The sequence below is a fragment of the Acinonyx jubatus genome, chromosome C1, assembly GCF_027475565.1.
Source record: "Acinonyx jubatus isolate Ajub_Pintada_27869175 chromosome C1, VMU_Ajub_asm_v1.0, whole genome shotgun sequence".
Lineage (NCBI taxonomy): Eukaryota > Metazoa > Chordata > Mammalia > Carnivora > Felidae > Acinonyx > Acinonyx jubatus.
In genome coordinates, this window is record NC_069381.1 from 54,908,514 (window position 1) to 54,932,541 (window position 24,028).

A 24,028-nucleotide genomic window follows, 5' to 3' on the forward strand; every position below is an offset into this window, starting at 1 on the left:
CATAACATTACAGAACATATCAGCAAATTTAGAACATCTACCTTTTTTGGTGAAAAAGATAAAAAAAAACCTCAGTTTTAAGGTAACTCTTTTGACTTTGTTGCAAATGATTTCCACAACTATTCACCATCTCATTACACAGTAATGTTAAGGTTCTACAATTTAAAATGTTTGTTTTTATCCATTATTTATGGAGACAAATTGCTGAAGTGTGTAAATACCACCATATGTCACCGTCTCATAAAAACAATCCAGGGTACGTTGTTGATTCTAAGATGTTCATTTTTCATATTGAATGTCTCCAATAATGGGGAGTTTTATGCCTACTGCCCAGTTTGGTGAGGGGCCTGGTTCTGAGCATGCCCAGCTAACTTAGGTTGGTTTTGGTGGCCTGGAAGAATACCCTAGAGACAACACTGGGACACTGTTAAGAAATGCTGCCTTATTACAGCTCTTCTGTCACTGAGGATGATACTGGGTGAAACAAAAAGGTGACGGGAAGCGTTGGACCCAATGTGAATGTACCTGAAGAATATCTTAACCAATTGATTTTGCTTGTATTTCCCTTTTCCTTTTGTGAACGAAGAAGAGGGTTAGATAATGCAAACATATATTTCTAAATAAATCTAAAAGGGATCTTTCAATAAATAAAAATTTAATCAAAAGATATTAGGTGACAAGAAAGCATGTGTCAGAGCTTATGTGACAATTCTTACTTCTTCCTGGTACCTAAAACACGGTAAGTAGTATCGTCAATGAATTCCTAGATTCAGTGAAATACTGTCATAAGTTAAGGGTCCTGCTGTCATCCCCTCTGCATTTGTGTGCAGTTTTCCCCCTTCCCTCAGAACCCCACTTACAACATATCGAACACGGGACCACTTAGGGTCGGTGTCATGCCCTCCAAGAGTGCTAGTTATCTGTCATCGCACTGCCCACCGTGGAGAGCCTGCGCCAGCGTGCGGAGAGGCGGGCAGCGCAGAGCGCGCAGAGGAAGGACATCTCTGAGGAAAGTTCTCACTCTAACATGAGTCAACAAAGTGACTCCTTGTGGCTGTGCAAGCTGAGGGCATGGTTTTGTCGGGCTGGTCCTACCTCGCACGTAATTCACCGCACCAACTCCGTCAAGGTTCGCTCAACCTTAGAAGCGAAGGCTTTGCGTCCGCATTTGGTGTCGGGAAGGCAGGTGCCCAGCGATAATCCCCCTGCTCCGGGAGACACTGGGAGCCCACGGGGGCGGGGGGCAGGACCAGGTCCTGGCTGGCGTGGAGCGCGGCGGGGAAACCGCAGGCGCCCGCGGAGCCGAGGGTCCGGCAGCTGCGGCGTGCAGCCGCGTGCCCCGCCCTCCTCCACCCCCGCGCGCGCGCGCGCGCCCCCCCACCCCGGGGTCGACCAGCCGCACGGGCGGGGGCGGCGGCAGCAGGGCGCGCGCTGGCGCCGGGACGCCCGGGGCTAGAGCCACACGTGCGCCCCGAGCGCGAGCGCCGGGGCCGCGGGGGCCTCGCCAGCTCCAGCCCCCGCCCTCATACCGGCGACGCGCGGTGAGTGACCAGGGGCTCGAATTAGGTGGGGGCGCCGGGGACCCCGGGACACGGACTTAGCTGGGTGTCTGAATGCCCGGGCTTCGTGCCTCGCCTCTCCCGGGGCATTGGGTGCGGCTGGGAGTTCTCCTCGTCAAGGTTCTCGCTCTCTGGGTGCTGAGGGTGCCAGGTTGGGGTTCGGCCAGAAGGAGGGGAGAGGGCGCTCAGGCTGAGTGAGCCTCCCGGGACGCAGAATGGTGGGTGTGTGGGGTAGGGAGGGCTGGCATCTGGGGAAAGGGCCGAAGGCACGACTCGGGGTCCAGTGTTGGCGTGACTCGGGCTAGAAAATGGGCCTTTTCTAAGGCATTGCAGTCTTAAGTCTCGCGTGGTGGGTGTACTGTCCCATCATTGGCAGCACTTTCCCATAGACACACCTGGAGTCCCTACCTGGAGCGTTAGCTGCTCGTGGAAGGGCAAGCCACCGGCCAGACTCAATTTCCTCATTTGAGGAATGTCTTTGGGAAGGCTCTTCTCAGCTGGTTAGGGGGCACAAGTATAAGCATTATAAGAGATTAAGTATCTGCATGATTAGATGGACATCTTAAACTTCATAACCCAGAAACATACAAAAGACTTTACCCAGGTATGTCCAGAGAACAGGACAAAATTAATCTTTATCCCTCACCTCTGGATAATTGTTATAATCCCTTATGTGTATATCCTCTGTAGATAAAAGTCTTTGCTGAGCCTCTACTATGTACCTGGCCTTTGAGTGTATTTTGTGATCCTTTATAATTCTTTTAAAAGTAGGTGAAGTGGCTATCAGTGTTCTCACTTTACAGATACGGAAACTTCCCTGCTTTCACAGAGATGGTGAGTTACAAGTTCCTGGCTCCAAACTTCGTGCTTCTTGCTGGCTCATAACATTATATCCACTTCCACTTGGACAAACATTATATTCTCATTGCCCATTAACTGGAAATGGTACAGTGCCCTGTTTCTCTGTCCAACATATAACCTTAGTGGCTAAGAGCTGACACTTGTTCCGCATTGTGAAGTAAAATCCTCAATCATTAACAATAGTACTTTGTTAGGCATGAAACGCTCTATAAGAGTCTGCAACATTCTTTGTTGATGTGTCTTGTTTCTTGAATGTCATGATGATTACATAGGACGGTCAGTTTCCAAATTTTGGCAAGCTCTGAATCATGTGTTAGAATGAGTTTCAGGGTGAAAAAAATTCTAAAGCATATGTAAGATTTTTATGGGAGAAGAATCCTCTCAGTATAGTAGATTTTGCACATTATTTCTCAAGTGTGGACTTATTTTTGTATTAGTATACCTGCTTTGTCCTCTGGCCAGTTATCTGTCATCTTTGTAATTACACTCACAGCACTGCTCTCAACTTCTACATGTAAATTTGTGCAGACCCATGTAAAAAGAAAGCCAAATCCCAAAGAAGGTTTGTCCAGTGCCTTTTGTTCTTGGAATCTTGTGGTGCTCTTTGCTAATGGAAACAATGATTTTTTTTTAATACAAATATGTATTGAACAGCTATTATGTTCAAGACATTGTGCTGGTCACTATAGTAAATATAAAGAAATGTAAGACCCAGTTCCTGTCCTCAAGAAATGAAAACTGTTTGAGAAGACAATAATTATGAGAACACTTAGTATGTCATGGGTGATAGGTGGCATAAAGTCACCTATTACAAGGAAGGTATGGGATCTAGCTTTAATCAAATTAATCTTTCAGTGATGAGTCAGATGAATAGGCAAAGAGAAAGGTCAAAAAGCAAGCCTGTCCAACAATTCTGATAATATCCTTGAAAAGTAGGTGATATTATCCTTTTTTCTTATAATAATAAAAGCAGATAATATTTATGGAACTCTTGATATATACCAGGCACTGTAATAAGAGCTGCTCATTTAATCTCCACAATAATCTTGTGACGTCGGTGCTATTTTTATTCTCATTTTACAAATGAGGAAACTCAAGTATGGAAGGCAGTTCTAATTTATCTAATTTTGAATTTACTTCTGGGTTTTCCTTTTTTTTTAAGTTTGTTTTGAGACAGAGAGAGAAAGTGGGGGTGGGGCAGAAAGTGAGGGAGAGAGAGAATCCCAAGCAGGCTCTGAGCTGTCAGCACAGAGACCGATGCAAGGCTCCAACTCCCGAACCGCGAAATCATGACCTGAGCTGAAATCAAGAGTCAAATGCTTAACTGACTGAGCCACTCAGGCACCCCACTTCTGGCTTTTCTGTGTTAACTTGGTCAACTTGAGGATTTCCCACCTGTAGCATAGAGATACCAATAGTTTATATAGCAGATGACCTAATATTAACAACTCAAATATATGCTCTGCATTGTGATAAATTGCTAAGTAAATGCCTGTAAAAGACGATGAAGATTAGAATCTTAATTTACATCTCTTTTACAGTGATATGCGGAGGAAAAGGTAAACATTGAGTAAAACATCAGGCAGAGATGTTGAGACATGGAGTTGTTTGTGTAGAGACTTCACCTGAATTTTTCATTTATGTAAGAAACCTTTAGGAACATTGTGGAATGATGATCACTAGTCTCAGTTCACCCCACCCCCTGGCAGTGTGCCTCCAATTATCTTTAATTGTGAAATTCCTAGAAAATTCTTTAAACAAAGTAATTGTAATGTGCTTTAATATTTTTGATGCCTCGTAGCACTTTATGAAAAGACTCCATGGTTGAGGTTACAAGGTGAAGCAAAGCTTGCCAGAATCCAAAAATAATAATACCCAAGATGCAAAGGTGAACCCCCCACCCTCTGCCACTGTCCATAAATAGAGACTTCAAGATTGAGGAAGACCAAGGAGAAACCCTTCCAATAAACTAAGGAAAAAAGTTAGTAAAAGAAATTTAATTTTCTCAATAAATGTCAGTTGCCATTTTTCAAACAAGGAAAAGAGGCTTTGAAATGTGAAGTTACTTGAGATGGTGACACAGGTAGAAATGGAGGAACCAGGCACCCAGGCCTCAATCCCCAGGCACCATGCTCTTCCCAGTATATCATCCTTCCCGAAAGACAATGACTTATTTTATTTATAGCTCTAGAAGGATACGGAGGGTGAAAATAGAGAAGGTTGGATTTTTTTTTTAAGTTTATTTATTTATTCTGAGAGAGGGAGAGAGAGCACAAGTGGGGTAGGGACAGAGAGAGAGGGGAGAGAGAGAACCCCAAGCAGGCCCATGCTGTCACCACAGAGCCTGATGCAGGGCTCGAACTCATGAACCATGAGTTCATGACCTAAGTTGAGATCAAAAGTCGGACACTTGACCAACTGAGCCACCCAGGTACCCCAAGAAGGTTGGATTGTTAAAACTTAACAAGTGCAGGGCATCTGGGTGGCTCAGTCGGTTTTGCAACCAATTCTTGGTTTTGGCTCAGGTCATAACCTCATAGTTTGTGAGTTCAAGCCCTGTATCGGGCTCCTCACTGGCAGCACGGAGCCTGCTTGGGATTCTCTCTTTCATTCTCTCTCTCTCCCCCTCCGCTGCTCATGCCATCTCTGTCTCTCTCAAAATAAATTTAAAAACTCAAAAAAAAATAAAAACTTCAGTGGTATGAAAATTGTTGGCTTGTGGAGCTAATCAAAGAAAGAAAACAGGAAACAAAGCAAATAACACCAATTGACTTCAGAGTACCTTATTTCTTCAGGGCTCCATCCATGTCTTGTTTCTTTTATTTCTATTTTGTAGTTCTCTACAAAATGAAATCTCTACAAAATGAAATGCTTGTTCAATTTATAAGACAGTTCACAGTACAAATGATTCCAGGGTTGAGATAAGATTCCCTTATGCCCTTTAAATTAATTTATTTACATGCAGTATTTCAAGAGTCTGTCTATTATGTCCAGTGTGATATATCTGAAATGGAAATAAAGGCAAATAGAATTAACAGAAGAACATTTCAGAAAAATATAAAAGAAGGGGAAAATGTGTAAAGGAACTTTTGTTAAGAAAAATGATGAAGAGGTCATAAAGAGGGAAAGAAGAAAACCCGCCAACAGAATTAAAAAAAAAAAAAAAAAAAAAGGACCAACACTTCAGAAACACTTCAGAAGTCTCCTGCTTTCAAGCAAGAAAAGAATGTGCCTACGTATTATAGGTAAAGTTAGGAATACAAATGCTTACCAGTGAGACTGGAGGAAATTCTAGAGAGCCTCAGCTGCTCTCGAGAAAGGAAAACAGTGTCTGTCTAGTTTGTTGATGTAAAGTGTGTTGGGGCTATTGGGTAGAAAGAAGAAAAAGCAGAGAGGTTTAAGTTGATGTTACTTTCCTTGCCAGTCACATCACCTAACATGACATGATAAGGAGACTGATTTGATGATGAGGGTCAGACAGCACAGCATTTGTCCATGTTAGAGCTTGTGAGATTTTTTTCACCAAATGGCAGACTCAGAAGGAAAAAGGAGATAATGCTTCAGTCAGGAGACTGTTCTTTTTCATGACTTAGCTCATGAAAAGTCATGGAGAAGAAGGTTGACTCCAATGGCTAAGTTGCAAGCTTGCTACTTGGTGGATTTGATTTTCCTTTTCCATCATCCTAGTGGAATAGATCATTAGAGGTGGTTACATATTGTCTCTATACTGTTTTTGTATTTGTTTGTCTCATTCTCTTTTGAGGAAGGGAAGGGGGCATCAGAATGATTCAAGCTGTGAAGATTAAAGCATAAGGCATTATAACTGCTTTACTAGTGGGTATGATAAAGAATGCATGTAATGTGCATTGTGCCTGGAATATAGTGAGAAATCAATAAACTAGGCATTAGTTTTGACGGTAGAATTAACATTAGCACTATTTTTACTATTATGCTGCTACTGTTGCTACTAATCAGAAGCAGTCTCACATGCTTGAAGTAATGTTAGATTAGAAACCAGAAAATCTATGTTCTGATCTCGATTCTGCTATTAATAATATTTGGCAAGTCCCCCTCTTTTCTCTAAACCTTGACTTATCTATCTGTAAAATGGGGAAGGTGAAATAGATAACCTCCAAAGTGTTGTCTTTGTACTGAGATGCCACCACTAAGACATGTCTATAAGTAGCTTTGCCAGCAGAAGGGAAGGATTTTGTACTCCACCTCATTGAGTCAACTGGGTAATTAATAGTATGCATTTGTAAGAGAGTCAACCTTGATAGACATCTAGAACATCATTTGGTTGTTCTGCAGTGTCCCAGACTGAAATGTCAGCTGTTGGAGGGTAAGAGCAGCAGGATCATGGCAGTGACTAGCTAACCTTTGAAGTGCCTTCCTCCTCTGACTTATTCAAGTATTTGATACTAGGGTTAAGAATAAAGATAGCCTCAGGGTACCCAGGTGACTCAGTCAATTAAGCATTGACTTCGGCTCAGGTCATCATCTTGAAGTCTGTGAGTTAGAGCCATGTGGGGCTCTGTGCTGACAGCTCAGAGCCTGGAGCCTGCTTTGGATTCTGTGCCTCCCTCTCTCTCTCTGCACCTCCCCTGCTCTCTCTCTTTCTCTTTCTCTCTCAGAAATAAACATTAAAAAAAAAAAAGAAAGATAGCCTAGCATATGATTTTTTTTAAACCTAGTTTTACAAAACGTATAGTTCCAGTGTAGTAAAAGTCATAAGTGATTTAGAAAAGACATCCATTGGGGTGCCTGGGTGGCTCAGTCAGTAAGCGTCCGACTCTTGGTTTGGGCTCAGGTCATGATCTCACAGTTCATGAGTTCAAGCTCCATGTTGCGCTCTGTGCTGACGGTGGGGAGCCTGCTTGGGATTCTCTCCCTCTCTCTGCCCCTCCCCTGCTTGAGAGAGAGAGAGAGAGAGAGATGCAAAAGCAGGACCCAGAAGGGAAAATGGGAGCTAGCCTCAGTGGAGTGCCTATTTTGTTCTAGGTAATCTCATAGGTCCATGACACTATCATATTAATCTTCCCAGTAACTTTGTCCAGGTTCCTATTACTGTATGCACTGTAAGAATGAGGAAATGGCACTCTTACAGTTAATAGTGCACAGTGGAACTAAGGTTCACTAGCTTTTTTCTTTTCCACAATACTACACTGCCCACTTGAACTTAACATAGTGCTACCATGTTAAGTAAAGTAATGTGGAAGTAGGAAGTGCTCCTGCCTACATGCAGTTATCACCTGTGGTAAGGGTTTTTCCTAGCCTACTAAAATACAGTTTTGCAGTAATGTGTATTTTGTGCTTCTTCCTGGAGCAACAGAGGAAGATACTCACCGGGGAGTTATCCTTGCTTCTGCCTTCCTGCCAGTTGTAGCATTTCTGGCTCATCCTTGTCCCCCTCACTGAGATAGTATTTTCACTGTGTGGAAACTGTCACAACTTGAGTGATGGGTCAGTGACGAGTCAGTGAGGCAGCATTCTCTTTGATTTTCTGATTCAAGATAGAGTTGTAGTTTTAATATCAACCCTCCAGGCAGACTGTCTGAAAGATGTTTACAGTTGATAGGAAGTTTCATTTTATTAGAAGATACCTCATTTACTTGAAGGTCTTGGGGTTCTGAGTTTCTTATAAGAGGAGGAACTATTTTACTGGGTATTCAAAGAAAATGAGCAAACACGTGTTTGAGCAAACTCAATGTACTATATAAACTCAACTCTATCCTCTAATTTGCCTATTTCATATATAGGGGTGTGTGTGTGTGTATTTCATATATGTATATTTCATATATATTTCTTATGTACATATTTAATATGTGTTTTATATATGCATGTTTCATATTTATACATTTAAAACATTCTTATAACTAATTAAATATTTTGCTATTACTATTTTATTTATTTGGATAATGTCATAGCTCCATAAATTGCAAAGCATATTGAAAGATACCCTGTAGATACCCCTTATAGTCAAGAAGCAGAAATTTATTTAATCCCCTATGTAACTGTTTGTTCATAATCCAATCATCTTCTAGTTGTCTTCTCATTCAGTTTGTAATTTTCTTTATGCTAGAATATTCCAAATTTTAATGAAGTAACTAAGGTAGTGGTAATAAAGAAAAACTTACTATTAATGATGTCAGCCATGATGTGGCAGAATCAGATTTAATGTAGTTGTAGTTACATTAAAATAGAAATAAAATAGACACTACATGAATAGACACTACTGGTCTGCTGGCTTTACTCTGGTCCCCATACATGAGGCCAAGACTAACTTTTTTGTTTGTTTTTTTGCCTTTGCATGTGTTTGTTTAATGTAATTCATATCTTGTAACACCTTGACTTATCCCCAATTAAAACTCAGTTAAATAATTTTTTTTAGGGGCGCCTGGGTGGCGCAGTCGGTTAAGCGTCCGACTTCAGCCAGGTCACGATCTCGCGGTCCGTGAGTTCGAGCCCCGCGTCGGGCTCTGGGCTGATGGCTCAGAGCCTGGAGCCTGTTTCTGATTCTGTGTCTCCCTCTCTCTCTGCCCCTCCCCCGTTCATGCTCTGTCTCTCTCTGTCCCAAAAAAAATAAATAAACGTTGAAAAAAAATAATTTTTTTTAAAAACGTTGAATTAAACATCAGTGGTTTCCTCTAGATTTGCGAGTAAAATCCAGGCTCCCTTCCATGGTAAACAAACCCATGGTAGATGTGGTTCCTGGCTTCTTCTCCATTTCATGTCCTACCATTCTCCCCACAGTCACTTCTCCTGCCACCCTGCCCTTTTTTTTCTGTGACTCACCCATAGCCAGCTTGTTCCTCTGCCTCTGGGCTTCATCCTGAGTCTTCACTTGGCTTGTGCCAGTCTCAGCTCCATCTTCACCTCTTGCATTGACCAGCTTCTCTCCCCCCCAGTCTTTCTCTCCCCTTAGCTTCTTTTGTGGTTTCCTTTTATCATTGTCTGAATTTGTTATTTGTTTTCTGTCTCCTTATTCCAGAACGTTGGTTCCATGAGAGCAGAAACCCTCACTATCTTGTTCTTCACTCTATCCCTAGCCCCTGCCACACAGCAACTGCTTGATACATATTTGTTGATTGAATGGCTGACTAAAAGGTGTCTGAGCTGAGTTGGAATGGATGCATAAGACTTAGCCATTCTAGGGGTACCTGGGTGGTACAATCGGTTAAGCGTCTGACTCTCGATCTCGGCTCAGGTCATGATCTCACAGTTTGTGAGTTCAAGCCTTGCATTGGGCTCTGCGCTGATGGCTTGGGATTCTGTCTCTCCTTCTCTCCGCCCCTCCCCCACTTGTGTGTACGCTCTCTCTCCCTCAAAGTAAATAAACTTAAAAAATTTTTTTAATTAAAAAAAAGATTTAGCCATTCTAAGAACAGTGGAAAAGTAAGAGAATAACATCAACAGGATGTTGCAGGAAAACTAAGCAGCTAGAGAGTAGAGATGGATGTGGTTGGTAATATAGACAGAAATTAGCTCACAGAGGCCATTGTAGGCTGTGACCTTGGACTGGATGTTTAGAGAAAGGGAAACTATCAGCTTTTAATTTAGATCAGTGTTTTTCAAACATTTTAAACCAAGACCGATAAGAAACACATTTCATATTTTCTGTAAACTGAGACCCACCCTCAGATTCTAGAGGCCACCACAATCTTTGGCTCATGGCACCCCCCTGAATCTGCCACTGTAGATTCTCATATCAGTCCTTGTCATATTATAGCTCCCTGACTGACATTTTTGCCTCTCTCATCTACTTTTAAAGACTCACCTGATTAGATTGGGCTCATTTGAATAACACAGGATATTCTCCCCATCTCAGATCCTTAGCAGTAATCACATCTCCAAAGTCCCTCTATCATGAATTGTAATACATACACATGTTCTAGGGATTAAGGCATGGACATCTTTTGCGGGCCATTATTCTGCCTACCACAGGGATGTTTATAAGGAGTTTTTTAATAGCTCATATTTCTTTCCCCTTCCTCCATTTTTCTTTCTTTTAATAAATGTTTGTTGAATACTCTTTCCTAGTGCTAGGTGCTGGCATAGAGCAGTGAGCCAGTGTTCCTGCTCTTATGGTAGCTTAAATTCTCACACAAAAATAGATGACAAACAAGTAGTCAAGTAAATAAACACAGTAGTTACAGATTGTACCGTGAAGCAATAAATAGGGTGATGAGTAGAAAGTAGCTGGGCAAGACCACTTTGGCTAGGGGATCAGGGAGGGGCTCTCTGAGGAAGTAACACATGATCTAAGATCTGAAGGATGTAAGTCAGCCAGCCACTAAGAAGCAGAGGAAGAGGATTCTAGCAGACGAAATGGAAAGTGCAGAATCTCTGGGCAGCAAAAGACATGCCTTATTTAGGGGCACAGTCTGAAAGCCAGTATGAATGGAGCAGAGTGAGCAAGGCAGAAAAGTATGGCAAATGATGGTGGCAACACAGGAGAAGTGAGGCCATACATTGCCCGAGAGAGCATCTGCGGTGAGGATTTTGGATTTTATTCTAACAACGATAGACATATTGAAGGGCTGTGAATAGTGGTAGTATGAAACATGTAATGTAATCCTATTTATATTTCTAAAAGGTAGTCAGTATGTGAAAATGACCTAGAAAGGGGTAAGGATGGATTGGAAAGACACATTAAGGAGCTACTATAGTCATCTAGGGGAGAGATGACTGGCTTTTGGACTAGGGTGAGGACAGTAGAAACGGAGAGAAGTGGATTGATCTGTAATATATTTTGGAGGTAAAATTAATGAGACTTAGTGATGACTTGGTTGTAGGGAATGAGAAAGAGAGTGGACTCAAGGTCCACTTCTAGGTTTTTGAGCAACTTAGGGGGCAAGAATGTTATTTACTGAAATAAAAAGGGCTAGGGAAAGAACCAATTTGGAGAAGGGAGACCAACTGAACATGTTAATATTGAGTACTATTAGAGATCAAGAGGTGATGCAAAGAGACAGACTGGAACACTGGAGTCTGAGATGAAGATGTGCATCTGAGAGTCATTAGCATACAAATGATTTCTAGAGCCGGGTGACCAGATGTGGAGCTGGGTGACCAGATGAGATCTCCTGGGGCGGGAGTAGAAATAGAAAATAATGTCTTGAGTGAGCTGAGGTCCTCCAAGAGTTGAAAGTCAGGAGGAGAAGGAAGAGCAACCAGCAAAGACTATTGAAAAGACGAGTGATGACTAGGCTAGAGGTAGAAAAGTTAAAGGGGCAAGTGGGCACATTTCTATAAACCCACTAGAGCCGGGGCACCTGGGTGGCTATGTTGGTTGAGCGTCCAACTCTTGATTTAGGTTCAGGTCAGGATCCCAGAGTTGTGGGATCAAGTCCTGTGTAGGGCTCCTGACTAAGATTCTCTCTGTCTCCCTTCCTCTCCCCCCACCCCCCTCCCTGGTGCTCTGCTCCTCTCTCCTACTTACTTGCATATGCTTGCCTGCTCGCTCGCTCGCTCTCTCTCTCTCTCAAAACTAAAAAACAAAAGTAAACAAACAAACAAAAAACACTAGAGCAGTACTGTTATATCTCTAGCACTTAACATTGTGCCTGGCACATGAAAGGTAGCCTGTTAAAGGAATAAGTGAATTTTTCTGAGAATGTCTAGTATGTTCTGGCACATCTCTAGGCATGGGAGTAAGACGTGAACATTTGCATTGGCTGGTTCCCAATAGCCTAACATCGCAGAACTTTCCAGCATATGTTATGGATTTTTGGCCCACCTTAAAATAGAATTTAGAGAATTCCCTAATGATTAGTAGAACCATTCCTTAGGTTTAAATTTGGAAACAATCAGAAATCACCAGCTTGCATTTTCTGAACCATTCGAGATAGGAATACTTAGTAAAATAAATGAGTAATAAATAAACAAGCAAACAAACAAGTAAAATTGAACTTCTGTAGAAGACTCAAACAACTCCCTTTCTTATGACCAAAGAGATCGATTTTTCACTAAGTTCTAGGAGAGGGTTATAAGCCACTTTTTAATCTTCTGTTCTGGAAGCACATGAATAGATCAGAAATTCTCATTAGTCTTGGGATTTAACACCATTATGTTTGACTATGATGGTGCAACCCTGTTTGGAAGAAAACAATTTTTGTGTGCACCTGAGGCTCGGAAGGTTAAGTAACTTGCTCCCAGTCTCAGAGTTCTTAAACCCAATTCTAAAGGATTCCACAGGCCATACTTCTTCTCCCACCCTTTGCCAACTCCAAGAAGCATAAGTGAATGGGGTTAGAGGTGGTTAAGATTTTCAGTTTACAAGTTTTAAGGTATACTTCATTTAAAAAGAAAAAAAACCAAATCTTAATGATACAGAGAAATTAAAGGGGCATTTTAAGCCTTTCTGAATGGTGTTGGTCCTGGTATTTTCTGAATGTAGTTAACATGAATGAATTTGTCTTCTTTTACAAGGAAAATTACAGAGGTGTGTTCCAGAGTTGACTGTTCATGGCACAAACAAATGGAGGGTGTTCACTGGCACTTATTTTTATCATTGTGTTGTTGTTGGCTAAAGCAAATATAGGTAAGATATTTTTATAATTGAATCAGTAGAAGGATTTATGGGTTAAATTTTCAGTTACAGATGAAATATATATTCGTGGCAATTGTTCTGGTAGTTGGTCTTTTGTAGTCAATCTTCTATCATTTTAAGTGGGTATATCTGGTTCCATATCTGTAACTAATATGCATTTTATTTAATTTATACTGATTAACATGAGTCCAATCATATCATTTCTCATTAAGTGACTAGGTAACAACAAAGCTGACTTCATGAATGAATGTTTTACTAAAACGGTAGTGCATTTTAACAGAGGGTGTTTATGAGCAAATTCAACTATGGTAAAAAAAATAATGGCTGACGTTTTCCCTGCCTTTTCTTTTTTAGGAGCTTACTTTTTTACTTAAGATCAATGAAAATTAAAGATGCAGAGAACAAATATACAAGTAGGATAGGGTGAGGAAAGAGGGAGAGACTTTTTCAGTTCTAAAAATAAAAAAGAATTTTTCATTTATAGGGAATTTTTAGTATTTCATTTATTTGATATAAATAACTTCTTCTGGGGCACCTGGGTGGCTCAGTCGGTTGACTGCCTGACTTTGGCTCAGGTCATGATCTCGCTGTCCATGGGTTCAAGCCCCGCATTGGGCTCTGTGCTGACAGCTCGGAGCCTGGAGCCTGTTTCAGATTCTGTGTCTCCCTCGCTCTCTGCCCCTCACCCACTCATGCTCTCTCTCTCTCTCTCTCTCTCTCTCTCTCTCTCTGTCAAAAATAAATAAACATTGAAAAAAAATAACTTTTTCTACCAATTCCTGTTTAGGGTAGTTAATCAAAGCAGTCTTACAATTGCAAAAAAAAAAAAGAAGAGACTTTCAATAGAGGCTTTCTATCACATTTGAAAATTCAGGGCAAATCTATAATTCTGATGTTCTTTCACTGGCAGTACCACCAAAAACTGTTCGTTTCTGAATAGTTGTCATATTTATTTACACAAAAGCTTCTGGAGAGTAAGAATGACCTCTCTTTTAATGAGTTTAATGTAGTATCTGTCAATAAACAAACTCTTTTCATGTAGTGTCACATTGGCTGTATTGGGTTATGGTTCATCTAGCCCAGGGTCTTGCATCTTGAAGGAATACCAAAATATGGCATGGTAAGACCTAATTTTCATCCTTGATGCCAACCACAAACATAACAGAGCCACTGAATATTTTCTTTTGTTATAAAATAATGTTCTAGATTATACAAACTTTATACCATTAATACAGCAAGAGAAAGTGTTATTCCTAAATCTATCCCTTGTAGTTTGTAATAGCCCCTTACACCATTATTTTTCTTTTTGGTCTGAGTATTGAAGTAAGCCTTATAAATCATAAATGAGAATGGAAACAAGTGTGATTTATTCTGGGAAGTACTTTTCAGTAGCCTGAGGAATAATCTGCATATAAGAGAGGTTGATTTTTCCTGGTCCCATGTTCCTGAATGTTCTCCCAACCTTATTTTCTCAGCACTTTTGGTTCTGGTTATAGTATAACTGTTTTGAGAAGGATGCGTATTTTAATTCAAATACAATTAGACTTTAATGTGGTTACCTTCTGTTCTCATTGTGCATCACCAATTCAGCCAGAGCAGTTTAGGTTATTTATATTTCCATGATTTGATGGGATTAATTTTACCTTGCTCTTAAGGATTACACAAACCCACCATTTTGAGATGGATTTCTTATGTGCTGACTTGTGTCTTATTGCAGATGTATGCAAGAGAGGAGATGTGACCGTGAAGCCTTCCCGTGTAATTTCACTTGGATCAGCTGTCAATATTTCATGCTCTTTGAAGCCTGAACAAGGCTGCTCACAGTACCCCAGTGTTAACAGGTTAATCCTCTACAAGTTTGACAGACAAATCCATTTTCTACATGGTTACTCCCTCAGTTCTCAAGTCACTGGTCTTCCTCTGGGTACAACCCTGTTTCTCTGCAAATTGGCATGTAGCAAAAACAAGGAGTTTCGAATATGTGGGGCAGAGATCTCAGTTGGTGGTGAGCATTCCATTCTGAATTCTTAAAAACTAGTCATCTTTCGATATTTGTCATGTGTTATACAGAAATCCAAATATAGGACTGTTCTTTCTTTTCATGCCACATGGATATATTTCATCTTGATAGCAATATGAGCATCTCAACGTCAGAAGTCCAGAAATCAATAGAATTGGGGTTTCATTTAGTAGTGTTATCTCTCTTTTTCTCCCTCCCCCTATCAGCTCCCCTGCCCACTAGTGTTTTACCCATTAAGACCATTTACCTGTTGTCCTTGGACTCCAGTGGCTGGAAAGAGAATCTCTGCAGATGACTCTTCACGGCTTCTTGATTTATGAGAATTTAGTTCAAAGCCACAACCTCCTAAAAAGACGAAAGAGGTTCCTTTTTTGACTTATGAAGTCCAGGTTGACCACCCAAAGCTGAGCAGTTCTCCTTTCCCTAACTTAATGGTCCTTACATCCACACTTACTCCTGACCACTGGTTATACTTACCAGAGGTTAAAAGAAAACTATTGTCACACTATCTTTACCTGGGTTTTCTAGAAAGCTCCCTGAGGCAGAACTGACATGCTTATGCTTCATTGGGAGAGGGGAATTCAGTACTCTCAGGGAAGCAAGAGTGAGGGGGTGAGCCAGGAAGGGACCAAAGCAAACACAAGGAGGTCAAGTTACTGAGCTGGCCACAGCATCGAAAGAAAATACAGCTGGTTGCTTGGTCACTAGGGACATTCCCAGAAAAAAAGTATGGAAATACAATGACAGAGAACGAAGAGAATTTAACTATCTGTCATTGGTCAAAGTTCACCCACAGGGTATCAACTCCCCCACTTAGCTTGTACTGCTGGTCCCTCCAGGCAGCTGCTGTGCCTAGGGTGAGCTGGCAGCACACCTGCCAAAAGCTTGTAGCCTACAGCCTACAACCTGTAGTCTTGAAGGTCCAGCCGGGCAATCCAGTGAGATTGCATGGGCTCTGAGTCATCCCATCTCATTCTGCCTCCGTGGTTGCAGATAAGCTCTGGAGTGGCCAGTGAGAGGCATGGGAGAGTAGGAGGAATTGGTATATTAGTCTGACTGACAAAGATGCAAGGACAGGGCCCCTGACATGAAGACAGTGTTACAGAGCTCAATGAGACTCTTTCCTAAAGATGGAAACCACTATTCTTTGACCTGCAAGGATATGGTTGGTGCCAAGCAATCTTGCTGGAGAGTCACCAGAAGCACTGAGTAGAATACCAAGCAAACAGCTGAACAAATCACTGGAGGCTGAGAAGATATAAACCAGGCCCAGTCCTCCTCTTCCAGTTCAGGGCCTCCTATTCATGCCATTTATGGGTCATGTACTCTTGGCTCTGACTGCCTGTGGTGTCCTAAAAGGAACATGGGCTTTGAAGCCCAACCCTGTCACTAGCAGTAGGCAGTTTCAATTCTCTCAGCCCCAGTTTCTCTGTCTGTTATGAAGATACTAACACGTACTTCAGAAAATGGTTGTAATGAATAGATGACACTCAGTATGCAAAGTGCTTAATCTAGTACCGGGCACATGGAAAGCACCTAGGTGATAAGCATTAGGGTTGAAATTTTATGTGGCTTGACTCTTTTATTCCTGTGCACAGTGTGTTGGGTAGGCGACCCCATTTCCCTTAAAAGAACAGTATAAGAAAGTGATAGACAAAATCAAAACTTTTCTAAAAATCACCATTGGTCCTCACCTTCCTTGTCCTCAGAATACATGAATGTTTCACCCTGGGATAACTTGTTAGTAGACCAACATTACATATGTGTATTAGATATTCCCAGGCATAGATGTCAGTTGTGGGTGTTCACAGTGCTGCTGCTGTTTTCTTCATATTTACTAGGCTAACAGTAGCCTTGAAAGTCAGCGTCCTTGCACATGTCTTTAGCCATCCCATTCCATTTCCTACCTTTTCTTAGGTATGTTGGAGTGCTACAACCCCTTTTCATTTTTAAAACTTTCCATCCAGAATATGCAGATGCATTTGTGACAGTTGCAGCATCAGAAAACCCAGGGAGATGGTCAAGAGGATCTGTCGTGGTGCAGCAAAGTTGGGTGGTGCTGCTGGAATGTTGCTTGCACCGTGTGCTCTAGTTGTAACCGCACCACCAAATGGCTGCTCTTTAAGCAAGGTTAGCACCTTTGAGGGGAAGGACTGACTGAAAGTAGCACCTTTTTCTGAGTACAGCTAGTCATTCCAAGAAAAGACACAATGAATTTTGGTTTTGCCTAGTATAGCAAGCTTAATCCTATCTAGTGAGGAAGTAAAGGGGCTCTTTACTGTGGTGTCCACAGTGCCTTTGTATATCCTGAGGATGCTGTCATAAAGTTGGCTGTTTTCTAAGAACTGGGAATGGGTAATTTAGCCTTTTCTTCCCAGCCCCTTCCAGGGCTTAGGCTGCTCTGCTGCCAAGACCTCATTCCAATTGTGCAGTAACTAAGCAATCAATGCTCTAGCTGAACCTCGTAGGATTGATCCACAAGCTATTTAGAAAATCAAGGCAATAAATGAAAGACAATGGATTCTTGCTTGGGTGGGTCTTTTAATGTTTGTTTGTTTATGAGGGAGGAAGAGAGAGAGAGAGAGAGAGGGAGGGAGGGAGGGGCAGAGATAGAGAGGAACAGAGAGTCCAAAGTTGACTTGATTTGTGAGTAAAAGCTGTGCTCTTTAAAATAAGAGTCTCTGCAAACTTTTAGGAGTAAAGATACGAGTGAGAACTAACTTTTTAATTACTTAAAAGTACCATGTGCTTTATATGTCATTTGGTCATCAAAAGACCCTATGAAGGGTTAGGATGGGAGGGGAGACATATCAACAAACTTGTGGAAGCTAGAAAGCAGGTAGACCAGTAATAATTGGCTTAGCCAGCAGCTGGCAATGAGAAATGTCATGATGCAACATGATTGAATGCAGAAGATTCCACCCCAGAAAGACTCAGAAATTGGTGATACCATGTCTTTCTGGGAGGAAGGGTAAAATAGGACTAAGAAATGAGAGATTCCATTGAAAATCTATTTGAAAAACAGATTCTCAGATCTCTTTCCAAATTCCATGTAGCTAGACATTCACTACTCCATTACTCTGGCATAAGACTGGAGGCTTGGCATCAGAGGGTCACTAAACTAGCTCCGACCACTTCAGTTGAGATTGGTAATACCATGCTGAAAAACAGAGGAATTAAAGGAACATCTACAAATAGCTCCCTTCAACCCTGTACTCTCCCCCACTAAAGTTAGAATATCCTTTTCTAAGAAATCTGACAAGGCCAAGAGGAAATATCTAAAATTATTGACAATACTGTGGCACCTGGGTGACTCAGTTGGTTGAGCATACGACTTAGCTCAGGTCATGATCTCCCCATTCGTGGGTTTGAGCGCTACATCAGGCTCTGTGATGACAGCTCGGGAGCCTGGAGCCTGCTTCTGATTATTCTGTGTCTCCCTCTCTCTCTGCCCCTCCCCCACTCATGCTCTGTCTCTCTCAAAAATAAATAAATATTTAAAAAAATTTTTTAATAAAATAAAATAATTGACAATACAGAAAACCTGGCCAGATCACCCTGGGTGAAACCCAGAATCAGCAAATGCCCCTCAGCTGACACACATGCAGAGCTCCAATCTATAATTTAAATAGTGCCTCACTTCTATACATGAGTAAAAATATAAGGATCTGGGGAAAACGTCTGCTATGAAAGATAGAAACCAGAACAAACATAGGGAACAAAGCATATAAGCAAAGTGGAAGAAGTAGAGTGTATTCAGGGAGGAAATATTAAAAAACAAAAACTATCCTTGATATCCTCAGAGAATTGAGAGAAACTATTGCATACAGAACAAAGATAGGATGCTGTGTGGAAAGAAAATATTCAGAGAATAGAAAACATGGCCCCCAATGATAAACAAATGAAAAACTTAACAAGAGACTAGATATATACACTGAGGAGGTTTTTCCTTGATGGTAGAGCAAAAAGATGAAGCGCTTAAAAATATAGAGGGTAATATATAAAATTAGAGGAAGATCCAACCGATGAAAACTAGAGATTTTTAGAAAGATAAAAATAGAGAAGAGAGAATCAACAGAAAAATAATTCAAGACTGTTTCCCAAACTGAAGGACAAAAGTTCCCAGAATGTATACACTCCAAGAATCCAAAAGAAAGTAGACCCTCATTAAGCACATCTTTGTGAAAAATCAGAATAGTGGGGACAAAGAAAAGATTTTACAATCTTCTGAAGATGAAAAACAGTGGTTCAAGAATCAGAATGACTGGGGTGCCTGGGTGGCTCAGTTGGTTAAGTGTCCAACTTCAGCTTGGGTCATGATATTGTGGTTCACGAGTTCGAGCCCCACATTGGGCTCTATGCTGACAGCTTGGAGCCTGGACCCAGCTTCAGATTCTGTGTCTCCCTCTGTCTCTGCTCCTCCCCACTCGTGCTCTGTCTCTGTCTCTTAAAAATAAATAAACATTAAAAAAAATTTTTTAAAGAATCAGATGGCTTCAAGCTTCTCAACAGCACCCTAGAATATGGAAGACAATAGAGTATTGTCTCCAGAATCCTGGATGAAAATTCTTCTTAATTTAGAATTTAATAGCCAAAGTATCAGTCAAGTGTGAGGGTAGAATAAATACATTTTTAGTCATGGTCAAAGTAGTTCCTCCCTGTGCCCTTTTCCAGGGAATTACTGGAGGATGTACCCCACCAACACAAATAATTAAATCAAAGGAGAGGAAAGAATTAGATTTAAGAAATAGGATATCAAACACCAGAAAAAGAAGGTATTTCCATGATACTAAGTACTGGTAATATCAGAATAACAGCTGCTATTGTACCAGGCACAAAGCAAACCTATCTTATTGGAAACTTCGCAAGGACCCAAGAAAGAGGTCTTCAGGCAAATGAAACAGCATTTGAGTATGGTGAGCAGTGATTCAGATAATTGGCTTGAGAGTTTGGAATTAATAATAAGAAAAGTAAACAAATGGAAAAACAAGGCAATTTATTGCTGGCTCCAAGATCAATAAAAAGTAGTACATAAAATGAGAAGTTAATGTAGTGTTCTAAGTGGATTAGTCATAAGTAGTTATGTATACAGATATATAGAGTGTATTTATACATTTAACCATGTTCACAATATTTCCTTCCCTGAGCCCTTTCTCAGGGAACTGTAACAGTGTATACAGTATATACAGTGTGTGTGTGCGCGCGTGTGCATGTGTTTCATACATGATATATATTTCAATGTAATGTATACATATTTCTTTTTTTTTTATTTTTTTTCAACGTTTTTTATTTATTTTTGGGACAGAGAGAGACACAGAGCATGAACGGGGGAGGGGCAGAGAGAGAGGGAGACACAGAATCAGAAACAGGCTCCAGGCTCCGAGCCATCAGCCCAGAGCCCGATGCGGGGCTCGAACTCACGGACCGCGAGATCGTGACCTGGCTGAAGTCGGACGCTTAACCGACTGCGCCACCCAGGCGCCCCTGCATATTTCATATATATATGAAAGAGTCTGTTCTTTTAGGAAAAAGAAAAGTTATTATTCCATCAAACAAAACTATATGAGCTTCATACTATTATACCCATTTTATAGATGAAGAAATTGAACCTCTGAGAAGTTAACTTGTCCACCATCACATAGTGGGCAATTATCATGTCTGTGGTGTTGCTAAGGACAAAACAAAAAGGGAGGGGGGGGATTTATTCCATCAATTACAACTTTTTTTTTTTTGGTGCAGAGAATATCTAGGGATTTAGTGGTATACTTGTTTTATCTCACCCAAGGGAAACATCTATTACATGTGGGTCTCAGTATTACAGTACAATGAGATGAATGATTAACAGTGTCTTTTCTTACTTCCACTAAATCTGAGAAACTCCTAGCTTGGGTTTTACCTTTGACTATAACATGGCTTAATTTACAAATACACACCTTATGGTAGAAGGGATCTTGCCTAGTACGCCTTTGTATGTCCATAGCTAGCACTGTGCCCAACTCATGGAAGGTACTCAGTGTCCATGCACATAAAGAATTAGCGTAAATATATGATAACTAATTTGGATGTAAATTTAAAAAAATAAAATTAAAAAATATATTAAAAAATTTTTAAAAAAAGTATTCAAAAAAAGAATTAGCTTATAAATGTTTATAAAGTGTTTCAAGTGATTCTGCAGAAATTAGATTTAGATGATACAACTCAGAAGGACATGACTAGGGCTAGTGGGTAGAAGTGTCTTGGCAGCAAATATCAGGTCTAGGAAGAGAAAGAGCCCTAGTTTTTAAAGGTTTCTAATATTTGGGGACACCTGGGTGGCTCAGTTGGTTGAGCATCCAACTTTGGCTCAGGTCATGATCTTGTGGTTCATGAGTTTGAGCCCTGCATCTGGCTCTCTGCTGTCAGGTCAGAGCCAGCTTGGTTCCTCTGTCCCCCTCTGTCTCTGTACCTCCCCTGCTCATGCTGTCTCCTCTCTCTCTCTCTCTCTCTCTCTCTCTCTCTCTCTCTCTTAAAAATAAATAAACATTGGGGTGCCTGGGTGGCTCAGTCGGTTGGGCGCCCGACTTCAGCTCAGGTCATGGTTTCACGGTTCATGAGTTCAAGCCCCACGTAGGGCTCTGTGCTGACAGCTCGGAGCCTGGATCCTGCTTCAGATTCTGTGTCTCCCTCTCTCTCTGTCCTTCCCCTATTCACGCTCTGTCTCTCTGTGTCTCTCAAAAATGAATAAATGTTAAAAAAAATATTTTAAATAAATAAACATTAAAAATATGAAGTTTAAAAAAATTAAGTTTAAAGGTTTCTAATATTTGAATGGACCTCACTCTAAACCAGTAAACTCATCATCACCATTGGTAATGAAGCTAGCACTGGATGTTCAGCTGTCAGGGGAAATGGTTGAATATGGTGGTAAAAGGCTTGGACTCAAGTCAGCTACACCTGGGCTGGAGCCCTGATTCTGCCACAACACAGTTTTGTAATTTGGGGCCAGATATTTAACCTCTAAGTTTTAGTTTTCCTCTTCAGTACATTGAGGATGATAACAATAAATACTTGATGTAGCTGCTATGATATCTAATTGAGAAGAACCATGCACAATGCATAAGACTCAGCATGTAGTGTTTGATCCATTTTCACTATTGTTATTAAAAGACATTCATGCCTTGGAAGCAAATATGAACTTGATGGAATCTAGACATAGGGGAAGTATCATTGTCTTATTGTCAAATAACAATGTGATTGAGATATCAACTGTGTGGTGTTTAAAATATGAGGCCTTGCACTTTCTTTTTAAAGTTGTTCCGGAACAGCCTCAAAACTTATCTTGTATACAGAAGGGAGAACATGGGACTGTAACCTGCATCTGGGACAGAGGACGAGACACCCACCTATATACTGCATATACTTTACAGTGAGTGAAAGACTATATTTTTGCAGCTGCTTTGTAGGTATTGTCTTAGACTACACTTAGAAATTCAGTTAGATATGCATTTAGAAATAACAGTTTTATATTTACCAGAGAGAAGCAATAGACACCTCTAGATAGGTACTTTAACAAAAATTCTAGTGTTCATCAGTTAAAACTGGTTCATTCATCCAAAGTGTGAGAACTGATGTCTTGGGTCTGTGATCTAACTCAGAGTTCTCTTCAGAGCATTCAAGGCTTATGTTATGGATGTTCCTCCCTGCTCTAATAGGGTTAAACTGGCCACATTATATCCCTTCTTTTGTGGTTGTAGACTCTTAGGGTCATAATATATAAATAGACTCCTCCTTGTGGTAGCTTTCCATTAGCTTCGGAGGAGTTTCTTTTTAAAGCATCTTTGTGTGACCTGGAAGTCCACACAAAGAAGAGTCTGGGAGATTCTGTTCCCTGGAGTTGATTCCATAATCCATCCAAAGGATAGGATAGTTTGCACATGCCTAACTGAGCAGGAAATGGGGGAAAGAAAGTGGAGCCCAGGGTTCCAGGCTGTACTAGAAGCTGGCACTTCTTTTTGTACAGTAAATGCTAGGGCCATGGATCTTTGGGTAACAGTTGGGTCTGCCCTGAGGAACCAGGATGTCAGCCAGGGTTTCGGGTTACTTATCTATATGCACATCAAAAAGTCTCAATATGGTGTGCTTGGGTAGCTCAGTTGGTTAAGCCTCTGACTCTTGATCTCAGCTCAGGTCTTGATCTCAGGACTGTGAATTCAAGGCCTGCATTGGTCTGTATGCCGGGTGTGGAGTCTACTTAAAAAAAAAAAAAGGTCTCAATCCTACTAAAAAAGGGGAGAAAATATGGTCCTATTTATTACCATAGAATACAAATATTCCCTTAATGTATCCAACTGACCTTAACAAAATGTCTAGAATTTTGAATATTCAAATATTATATCCCTTTTGTACTAAAAGGAACAAGTACTCATAAAGTATGTTGCTAAACACAATTGTCTTTTATTTACAGGCTAACTGGACCAAAAAATTTCACTTGGCAGAGGCAATGTAATGATCATTATTGTGACCATTTGGACCTTGGAATTAACCTAACCCCTGAATTGCCTGAATCCAGTTACACAGCCAAGGTTACTGCTACAAATAGTCTTGGAAATGCTTCTTCAATTCCATCCACATTTACATTCTTGGACATAGGTACATTTTATTTCACATTTTGTAGGTATCATTCATTGGTAAATGAACATTATTCTTAAAATCACTTGAATGTTCTGTACGTGATTGTTTCAAAAGGGACAATGGCACAAAGAATAGATATTACTTTGATGCAAGGAAAAGAGTGCATGATCTCAGAGCCTTATGGAGATGGCCATACAGAATGGAATGTTCAACATTATTCTCTCTGTTGGAGAAAAAAGAACTTAGTCCCACAGAGGCACTAGCTGCCAGTGATAACCATTTGACTGAGGAGAGGGTTCTGCAAGATTGATTATTCATGAAACTCAGTGTAGGCATTTCTTGTCAGAGATATCTTTTTACCCCCATGGTTACTCCACTATTCTGAGATAGGCTACCTGTGGGTTTGCTGGGCCAGCACAGAGGTGC

General features: G+C 40.9%; 1 protein-coding gene across 2 annotated transcripts in view; it reads left to right on the plus strand.

The window, feature by feature from the left end:
- The first annotated feature begins 1,008 nt into the window (after window positions 1–1,008).
- Window positions 1,009–24,028, plus strand: part of IL12RB2 (interleukin 12 receptor subunit beta 2) — an 83,704-nt gene continuing 60,684 nt past the window's right edge. Inside the window, exons 1-5 of one of the 2 annotated variants that reach the window (XM_053214205.1) lie at window positions 1,009–1,129; window positions 12,852–12,963; window positions 14,690–14,977; window positions 22,283–22,397; window positions 23,436–23,620. In XM_053214205.1, the coding sequence (XP_053070180.1) occupies window positions 12,888–12,963; window positions 14,690–14,977; window positions 22,283–22,397; window positions 23,436–23,620 (664 nt within the window). In that variant the 5' untranslated portion in view covers window positions 1,009–1,129; window positions 12,852–12,887. Of the gene's footprint in view, window positions 1,130–1,384; window positions 1,542–12,851; window positions 12,964–14,689; window positions 14,978–22,282; window positions 22,398–23,435; window positions 23,621–24,028 lie in introns of those variants that run through there. The other variant, XM_027058905.2, reaches the window with a different exon arrangement.